Genomic DNA, 11,229 nt, shown 5'->3' with positions numbered 1-11,229 from the left:
AGACTTCTCAACAAATACTCTGGTTGCAGCCCAAACCATCTTCTTGTCAATTGGGTCATTTATTTTTGAATACAGCAATATGAACCTCACATCTTTTTCCTCAGTTATCTCATCTCCTATTCCCCTTCTCCTACATCTGCCTCCACTATTTTTCTTTTCTTTTCCATTTACTACATAGAAGTAAATATATTGTTCTTGGTTTCTTGCTATTGTTAAATTTATGTCTGTTATTGAATACAACTGTTGTTTATAAATGGTTGTACTTTTTACTGTCATGTAACTTGTTTCTGCAAACTGGCTGGGCCTGAAATTGACATTGTTGATCAAAGCCCTACCCTGGTAAACAAACATAAATATTATGATATGATATAATATAACAATATAATATAAATGTAAATGTGACTGTTTTACTTTATAGAATGTATACAAACTTAGATACATATGTGATAACTTAGGGTTAACCCAGCCACTGGGGATGCACAAGCCAGTGCATTTCTTTGTGCCGGTCATAAGCCCAGATAAATGGCAAGGGTTGCGTCAGGAAGGGCATCCGGCGTAAAAGATTTTGCCAAATCATACATGCAGATAACAGTACAGATATACATACCGGATCGGTCGAGGCCCAGGTTAACTACGACCGCCACCAGTACTGTTAGCCAATAGGGTGCTGGCGGAAATTGGGCTACTGTTGGCCGAAGGAGGAGAAGAGGAGGAAGGCATGCCCGAAGGCAGGTAAAGGCTAGGACTGTGGTAGTGAGGAACTTTGAATGTTGGCAGTATGACTGGTATAGCGAGAGAACTAGCTGATATGATGGACAGAAGGAAGGTTGGTATATTGTGTGTGCAAGAGACCAGATGGATAGGTGTATTGGAGGCGGGTTCAAATTGTTTTATCATGGTGTGGATGGGAGGAGAAATGGCGTATGGGTTATCCTGAAGGAACGGTATGCTATCAGTATTTTGGAGATGAAAAGAGTGTCGGATAGAGTGATGTTTATGAAGCTGGAAATTGATGGTGTAATGATGAATGTTATTAGTGCATATGCTCCACAAGTTGGGTGTGCAGTGGATGAGAAAGAAAAATTTTGGAGTGAGTTGAATGAAGTGGTGATGACTGTACCCAAGGGTGAGAGAGTGGGGATTGGAGCAGATTTCAATGGACATGTTGGTGAAGGGAACAGAGGGGATGAGGAAGTGGTTGGTAGGTATGGTGTTAAACAAAGGAATGCAGAAGGTCAGATGGTAGTGGATTTTGCAAAAAGGATGGACATGGCTGTGGTGAATACATATTTTAACAAGAGGGCGGAGCATAGGGTGATGTACAAGAGTGGGGGAAGATGCACACAGGTGGATTATATCTTATTTTGAAGGGCCAGTCTGAAGGAGATTGGAGACTGTAAAGTGGTGGCAGGGGAAAGTGTATTTAGGCAGCATATGATAGTGGTTTGTAGGATGACATTGGTGATCAGGAAGAGGAGGAAGAGTGTGAGGGCAGCACCAAGGATCAAATGGTGTAAACTGAAAAAGGGTAATTGTGAGGTGGAGTTCAGGGAAGAGTTAAGACAGGCACTGGGTGGCAGTGAAGAGTTACCAAATAGCTGGGTAACTACAGCATAGCTAGTAAGGGAGATGGCTAGAAAGGTGCTTGGTGTGACATCTGGAAAGAGGAAGGAGGACAAGGACACCTGGTGGTGGAATGAGGAAGTACAGGAGAGTATACAGAGAAAGAGGTTGGTGAAGAAGAAGTGGGATTGTCAGAGAGATGAAGAAAGTAGACAGGAGTATAAGGAGATGAGGTACATGGCAAAGAGAGAGGTGGCGAAGGCTAAGGATAAGGCATATAAAGAGTTGTATGAAAGGTTGGACACTAAGGAGGGAGAAAAGGACATGTACTGATTGGCTAGACAGAGGGACCAAGCTAGTAAAGATGTGCAGCAGGTAAGGGTGATAAAGGATAATGAGGGAAACATACTCACAAGCGAGGACAGTGTGTTGAGCAGATGGAAGAGTACTTTGAGGGGCTGATGAATGAAGAGAATGAGAGGGAGAGAAGGTTGGATGATGTGCAGATAGTGAATCATGCAGTGCAGTTGATTAGCAAGGAGGAAGTAAGGATAGCTATGAAGAGGATGAAGAATGGAAAGGCTGTTGGTCCAGATAACATACCTGTGGAAGCATGGAAGTGTTTAGGAGAAATGGCAGTGGAGTTTTTAACTAGATTGTTTAATGAAATCTTGGAAACTGAGAGGATGCCTGAGGAATGGAGAAAAAGTGTTTTTTGTACCAATTTTTAAGAATAAGAGTGATGTGCAGAGCTGTAGTAACTACAGAGGGATTAAAGTGATCAGTCACAGCATGAAGTTATAGGAAAGAGTAGTAGAAGCTAGGTTACGAAGGGACGTGATAATTAGTGATCAGCAGTATGGTCTCATGCCAGGAAAGTGCACTACAGATGTGATGTTTGCTCTGAGAATGTTGACGGAGAAGTACAGGGAAGGTCAGAAGGAGTTGCATTGTGTCTTTGTGGACTTAGAGAAAGTTTATGACACGGTGCCAAGAGAGGAGTTGTGGCATTGTATGAGGAAGTCGGGAGTGTCAGAGAAGTATGTAAGAGTGGTACAGGATATGTACGAGGATAGTGTGACAGCTGTGAGGTCTGCGGTGGGAGTGATGGATGTGTTTAAGGTGAAGGTGGGATTACATCAAGGATCAGCTCTGAGCCCTTTCTTATTTGCAATGGTGATGGACAGATTGACAGACGAGATCAGACTCGAGTCCCCGTGGACTATGATGTGTGCAGATGACATGGAGAGGTGGAGATATGCTCTAGAGAAAAGAGGAATGAAGGTCAGCAGGACTAAGACAGAATATATGTGTGTGAATGAGAGGGAGGATAGAGGAATGGTGAGGATGCAGGGAGTAGAGGTGGCGAAGGTGGATGAGTTTACTGGGGATCAACAGTTCAGAGTAATGGTGAATGTGGAAGAGAGGTGAAGAAGAGAGTACAGGCAGGATGGAGTGGGTGGAGAAGAGTGTCAGGAGTGATTTGTGACAGATGAGTACCAGTAAGAGTGAAAGGGAAGATCTACCAGAGGGTAGTGAGACCAGCTATGTTATATGGGTTGGAGACAGTGGCACTGACAAAAAGGCAGTAGTCAGAGTTGGACGTGGCGGAGTTAAAGATGTTAAGATTTGCACTGGGTGTGACAAGGGTGGACAGGATTAGGAATAAGTATATTAGAGGGTCAGCCTAGGTTGGAAGGTTTGGAGACAAAGCCAGAGAGGCAAGATTACGTTGGTTTGGACGTGCTGAGGAGGGATGCAGAGTATATTGGGAAAAAGATGCTAAGGATGAAGCTGCCAGGTAACAGGAAAAGAGGAAGGCCTAAGATAAGGTTTATGGATGTGGTGAGAGAGGACATGCAGATGGTTGGTGTGATAGAACAAGATGTAGAGGACAGAAAGAAATGGAAACAGATGATCCGCTGTGGCGACCCCTAATGGGAGAAGCCGAAAGAAGAAGGTATGTGATAACTTAGGGTTATATGTGGTTTATTTGGAGGGGGTAAGTAACAAGCTTTCTGTTCAGAAAATATTGTGAACATTTGACATTATCAATAAAATAAAAAGGATGGGTATGACAAAAAGAATGGGGGAGTTAAAATGTATGACATGAAGCAATTCATGAAAGGCATGCTATGTAAACAGACAAATGTATGTAAATATGCAAACATAAATATTTTGTGAATATGTAGATATTTAAAATAAGTATCTCTACTCTTTGGTAAGTGCCATGGGATCTTTTTTATGTTTACCCTATCTACCACCAACTCAGGCAGATGAGACTTACCCATAGAAAGCCATACTCAGGAATGTAATGCCCTCACTTATGCTTTACTGCAGAGTCAATAATGGGAAATTAATCCAAGCACGTGGTGTAAAAAAAAAGCCCACAGTCTTTGACATTTTAGTATCAGTGCCAGGAGTGCTACCTGTTAAACCACTGGCATTGGAAGAGACAGTGGAAAACATAGGAATAAAACAGTGCAGCATCTACAGCCGTATAACAGACACAGTCAGAAATACACACACACACACACACACACACACACACACACACACACACACACACACACGCACACACACACACACACACACGCACACACGCACACACACACACATACAGACACACACACAGAAACACACTCTCACACACACACACACACACACACACACACACACACACACACACACACACACACACACACACACACACACACACACACACACACACACACATGTGTGCGCGCGCACACTCACACACACACATACAGACACACACACACACACACACACACACACACACACACGCACACACACACACACACACACAGGTGAAACTATAATACTTTCAGCTGCTCATAAGGACAGGAATCAATGCATGACAGATAACATAACTTATGGGCTGGGTGATGATGAGTCTTGTTACAGAGTGTGATGGTCATATGGAACACTCTTCTGGAGGGAAGTCCAGGTGAAAAAAAATTATCAGGAAATGTTAAAAATACATGAGAGAAATTACAACTAATCAATAGTGTATGGGTGGTGTGGTGGGAATAATGATATAATCCAGCCAGATAGCAAAACAAACTATAAGTGGTTCAGGTAATTATATCGTGCCTTCAAGTCAGTGCATTTTTGTTGCAAAAGACTGCGTCTTTAAGTATGACATGAAGAAACTGCTAATAGGTTTTCTCCTGACTGCTAATACTTTTAACTCTTTTTTTCAGAAACTATTCAATCCCTAGCTAGACAAATGAATACCAACAACTACTACCCCCCAAACAACCCAGCTAGCTCTTCCATCTACAGATTCATTCACAAACTGAAACCTTGTATTTCACCCTTAGCAAAAATTATGGAAAATGCATTCACCAGCAACTAGTACAATATCTGTCTCTCTTCACAACATAATAGCTCCTGTCAGCATGGCTTTAGACCTCACCACAGCACCACCACTGCCCTTCTTTCTTTTATAGATACTATAATAATCTTCTATGGTCAATCACTCTCTCTTAACTAACATTCTTGAATCTCTATCACTCGACAACCTAGCTATATTAAATGGTTCACTTCATATCTAGCTCATCAATGATCTTCATTCTGCTATCCCACAAGCAACATGCATTCAATATATCTGTTCTGCTCCTTCCACCACAGAACTGATCTCAAAACATATTTAATACTGTTGAAACATGGTTTCCATCTCCTCTAACACAAACACTATCATCTCACCTGACTCTACTACAAAACTGCTAGGTATAACTATCGACAACAATCTCTCCTTTCATCACACATTAACTACACCAACAATCTCTCCTTCGATCAACACATTTATTATCAAATTAGTTAACAGAAAATAGGATCCCTATATAGAATTAAACCCAACTAGAACTAAAATAGCCCAATCACATCTCTTATCTTTCACTTCTATATGCTTCTATATATATACATCTTAAAAAAAAAAAAATCTAAAAAAATTAACAACCTGCTAATAATAGGCTGGCTTGAATTCCAAAACTACTTGCTTATCCCTCAACTCTCTATTGCTCATAGTATACTTTATCAATCCAGATACTGAAAATTAAACTATACTTCCAAAACCACTGGCTCTGTTCCTGCAGTACACCTGACTAATTTATCCCAACTTCTGTTTCTGATCCTACCTCTATTAGAACTATAAGTATTATACCTTCTCTGTAAATTTGTTGAAATTGAATACCTCTCTTGCAATGTATTGATTATGAAATGTACTAGTAGATAGTGGAGCTTTTCTCCTCGGGCCTCTGCCGAAAATGGACTTGTTATCCAGCCAGACTAGCCCGGTCAACAAATGTAAAATAAATAAAAATAAAATAAAATAAAGGTTCGAGTTTACAACAGCCAATAAAATAAATTTATAAAAGGGTTTATAATTTCAACAAACTAATGCAAAAATTTACCAATATACTGCTTTCCATGAATTTTGCCTTTTCCGATTTCTTCTGAAGCCCATCTCATTTATATAAGCCCATTTTGTATGTGAATTTCTGTTGCTGAAACGTATTAAAAATAACACATGTATTCACTCCAATGTAGGCACGTTTAACTAGATTGAAGACCACACCAAAAACATTTAATTCATGTCAGAAGGGGCTGTGTTTAATACAGCATCATTATTTCAGAGTTTTGAGAAGATTCCACACAGTATATTCTATAAAAAGAATTAACATGCTGCAACATGCGTTGTAAAACAAATACTGTACAAAACAAGCCACTGCCTCAACACCCTTATTTATACAAATGTCCTCTGAGTAATATTTGGTTAGTGTATGAATAATATTTTAGTGGCTGCAGCTGCCAAGGAAAAGTCCTGAAATCACAGTCAACTGCAGTTAAGGCTTTGCTTGTGGTAGCTTGAGTCAGGGTGTCACATTTCAAAGCACCACAGGAGCATAAGCGTACTTTGAACTTCTGCCTTTCCATTCAGGGGAGGTATTTAATGTGGCTACCAAATGCAAGCAACTTTCTTCATAAATCAGATAGCAAATGTGAAGTACAGTGCTGGATGAATGCAGTGTTAAGATTCAGCTAACTACACTGTTGTTTCTGAGAAGGGCTGAAAAATCACTTGTTGGGAAGTATGCAGTCATCACAGCTTTAGTTATTTGTCACATAGGACTGCAAATATCAAAGTGGAAATGGCAGGGAGAAAATGAGAGTTGTTAACCATAAAATAATACACAATAACTTACAGTACTTAGTTCTTACAATATTCTTATCTTATTACACTTTTATCACAATGGAAACTAGAGTGCTAATTGCCTTTTTCAGTGCAAAAGTAACACCTGTTTTTAGACTTGTACACTCTGCATATCTGGACATCTGCCACAGGATATTTTGTTGCTTACATTAAATGTAGTTTGCAAGACTTCTTAAGTCTGATTTATGGACAGCAGAACAATGCAGGCCCAGCTTGTACCAGATAACTGAGTTCCAACGAAAGCGAAAGCACAGAATTAAATAAAAGATGCTGCACTTTCCTACTTATTCCTTAATCGCCATTGTCACTATATATCACTGTTCCTGAAATCCTTTCTTTTATCTGAGTTTTATTTCTAATGAGTCTGGTACTACGTATCCATGCTAAAAACCTGGAATTACACAGGTCAGAAGAAAATCGACCTTGTAAATGGATTAATATGTCAAATGATCTTGTAAGACATGCACGTGAAGTAAAACATTTTTAAAATCCACATCTCTCCTAAAGGAAATGGAATAGATCCTGATATTGTGTTAAGCAAATCCTCTCATGTATAAGAAGTAACACAGGTGTTAGAACAACTAAGCACCGATAAGGTATATAGTTCTTTCAGTTACTCTATGACCCTGAGGTACAGCCATCAAACACTTCAGACAGCAAGTGCATTTATGAAGGAAGTGCAGGTTAGTGCACTGAAATGTATGTTCGTGATGTCACAGTCTGAACCTTTTAGTAAGCTGTACAATGAACATTTTTATCAGGTTGTCCAATCTGTTTTTCATTCACTGCCACTGAAGGATTTTAAAACATTCATGATTTTTCACAATTAGAGGAGCTTTCACCATTGGCCATTGGCCCCCGATTGAGGCTTTCCTCATTGCAATGACTGCTAGTATCAGTACTTCTGTTCAGGATTAATGAAGGTGCCCAGGAAACCCTTCTGCCTTCATTCGTGCACACGCAGCAGATCATGTTCTTTAAACTACGCCACATCTCCTCATCTTTGTAGGAATAAATTACTGGGTTTATGACAGAGTTTAACAAAGCCAAAAGTAGGAACCATCTCTTCACATGTTGCACTCCACAGTTTCTGCAATTTAGACCATCTAGCAGGAGTACTATTAGGCCAGGGGTCCAGCAGACAACAAAGGCACCTGAAAAGATAATAACAGCATTAAAATGGGATATGTCCGAACATGCATCAAGTCTGACTTTTCTTTGAAACTCTGTCAACATGCTTAATATTCATGACTAAATTCAAAGGTAGTATTATATTCAAATAAACAGTATATGGCTATATATATATATATATATATATATATATATATATATATATATATATATGTGTGTGTGTGTGTGTGTGTGTGTGTGTATAGATGGATTCACTTCTGAATGTCGAATTACCAAAACTTCGAATTTCATATGGTTGAGACCATATGATCGAAGTTTCAGAATACTAACATTCCAAAATAAATCCAAAAAAAAAAAAATAACTTTATCAACGTTTATGCAGAGGGGAAGACCCCTGCACCCCCTACACCCCTCACTACTTAAATATACCAACTATGAGATCACGCTACAGTGAGGAAAAGGGAAATGTCCTGTTCCCCGCTTTAGCACAATCTCAGAGTTCATATATGTAAGCAGCAGGGGTGCAGAGGGCTTGCCCCCCTGCAGAATCCCTCACTTAAGGTATTCACACAATTAATTTAACCCTCCTTCAGATGTCTGAGTTTCTGAAAACTCGATCATATGGGCTTGATCATGATTTTCGAGTTTTCCTCCCTGCAAAAATGTTGAGAAACTTGGTTTTGAATTTTTTTTATTCATTTCAGAGTTTCAAGATTTCAGATGAAATTCGAAGTTTTGGAAATTTGACATTCTGAAGTGAATATATATATGTACGCGTGCACACACACACACACACACACACACACACACACACACACACACACACACACACACACACACACACACAGACACATACACACACACATATATATATATATATATATATATATATATATATATATATATACACAAATATATACATATACACACATACACTACATATATATATATATATATATATATATATATATATATATATACATATAGAGATATATAAACATGCATATGTATATAAATATAATTACTGTGTACTAAATGGAATACATTTGCTGTTGACACAATTTCTACTGTTGGAATTTGTCAAATCTGCTCATAGTAGACTGTTGAATGTAAAGAAATGTTAACACCAAATGTTGCTTTTAGTAAAGAGATCTACATTTGGTAGAGATTTGTAGTTGAGATTTTGGAACATAAGTGGAAGTTGGTATCAATGCAGAAATTTTTGGACAAACAAATATCTCATCAGTGACATGATTATGTGTGCGTGAAAACCAGTGTTCACAGGTTAATGTAAGAATGATGGATATGGAAGGGGATTCATTTTTGTATAGGTTCATAGGTGTTTACTAGGCTAATGACCACAAGGACCTTTTTAAGGCTAGCCATGCATCCCAAATCTCTGACAAGGTCTGATACCCTTGATAAGTGTAAGCATGGGCCTGGGAGATTAACCATTTACAGGTTACCTGTTTGCATCGGAGACAGAGGTGCCAAACCAGGGATGAATTTCTGGTTTCCCATCCAATTCACCAAGTTACACTTGAATTGGATTAGGGAGGAACTCTGGTTCACATGGATGGGGAGCCTGTTCCATAGATGGGGTAGTCTGTGGTATACATACCTATCTCTCCAGCAGGTCCTAGTTATATCACAGGTAAGGTTTAAGTCTTTAGAATGGGTAATTCTGGTACTGTTTGTTTTGTGGATAGCCAGCAGGTCCATCAGAGTGGTGTCTGACAATGCCCTGTATGCCAGACATAGATCTCCCATAAAAAGCCTGTAGGAGACAGAATACAGGGATAGAGCCTTGAGGCGGTCTGCATAGGACATATTACTTATGCCCTGTATTCTTTTAGTGAGGAACCCCTGTGGACATTCCAGCTGTTGGATATGCCTGGTTAGGTACATACCAAAGAGGCATTGTACTCAATGATATGTCTGATGACTGTCAAATACAGTGGAACAATGACTTCCTTGGACTTAGATGCCATACCTTTGTTTATAAGTTACACAGCATTGAATGATTTCCTCACTACTGTAGACACATGATAATTAAAGGCTAGATTACTATCTATGTGTGTCCCTAAGTCCCTGACTACTGGGTCAACTCTAAGGGGTGTGTTGTCAATGTGATAGTTACCATGGATGGATGACTTCCCAAAGGATACTGCTATGCATTTCTTGGCATTTAGTTTTAGTCCATGACTCTGACACCAGTTGTTTGTCTGTGTCAGCGCCTCCTGGAGAACATTTGTGTCAGTGTGAGATTCAGTGACAGCTCTTAATTTGCAATCATCTGCAAATTTAGTCAGCCAGTGACCACTGACATTGTCCTTGACTTCTGAGAAGTAAAAGTCAAAAAGTAGTGGTCCAAGGACTGATCCCTTAGGGACTCCACTTGTGACTGGCCTCTTTATAGAGGGGGGGACTCTCCAGTTCTAACTTCCTGGGTCCTGTCTGTGAGCCAGTTGGCTATTCACCGGTTGACCTATGGGTTTGTACCTAGCCTCTTGAGTTTGTCAACAATGCCCGAGTGGGGTATTGTGTCAAATGCCTTGGCCAGGTCAAGGTAGTCAGTGTGAACGATTTTGCCCTCATCCATTGCTTTGGTGACCTTCTCAAAGAAGTCCAACATGTTGAGTAGGCATGATCTGCCCTTAATGAAACCAGACTGGGTTGGGTCCAGTGTCTGGAGGTTTACTATATCTCTATTGATCATCTCCATGATAATTCTTTCCATGGCCTTACATATAAGATTAGTGAGACTTATGGGTCTGTAGTTTACACGGTCTGTAGATGGCCCACCTTTGTGCAGAGAGATGACTGTTGCCTTTCTCCATTCTGTTTGGAGGCTACAGTTAAATAATAATTCCAGAGGCCCTGATAGATCATGTTATTTAGAAGGCATCCTGGGATATTTTCTGGTCCCATTGATGCAGTGTTCTTGGTCTTAGAGAGAGCATTAAGGACCTGTTCCCTAGTGAGAGTAGGGGAGTTATATTTAATGATATTTCCTGATGGAAGGTTAAGGGGGAGAAAGGAGTAAAGTTGGAGCTGAATTTATCAGCCAGGAGGTTTGCTATATCTTCTGCTTCAGTATAGGTGGCTCCATTTACAATGAACTCTGCACACAATTGTGTATAACCTTTGAGGTTGTGGACATAGCTAAAGAATACTTTGTGGTTGTCCTTGGCATGGGAGGCCAAACTTACCTCAAATTTGGCTTTGATAGACTTTATTTGACCTCTACGTTGTTTGTTATTTTAATGAGTGTGCTTTTATCCTGCTGGGCACTG

The 11,229-nt window shown here is 39.9% G+C and overlaps 1 protein-coding gene across 1 annotated transcript in view; it reads right to left on the bottom strand.

Annotated features, from left to right (window-relative positions):
* Positions 1–6,158: 6,158 nt before the first annotated feature.
* LPAR3 (lysophosphatidic acid receptor 3) overlaps positions 6,159–11,229 on the bottom strand; it is a 510,774-nt gene continuing 505,703 nt past the window's right edge. Inside the window, exon 3 of the mRNA XM_044086037.1 lies at positions 6,159–7,956. Coding sequence (XP_043941972.1) covers positions 7,613–7,956 — 344 coding nt within the window. The 3' untranslated portion in view covers positions 6,159–7,612. The remainder of the gene's footprint in view (positions 7,957–11,229) is intronic.

This window comes from Protopterus annectens, chromosome 10.part0 (genome assembly GCF_019279795.1).
Source record: "Protopterus annectens isolate FY-2018-M chromosome 10.part0, PAN1.0, whole genome shotgun sequence".
Taxonomy (NCBI): Eukaryota; Metazoa; Chordata; order Ceratodontiformes; family Protopteridae; genus Protopterus; species Protopterus annectens.
This window is presented reverse-complemented; position numbering and strand designations above follow the sequence as displayed.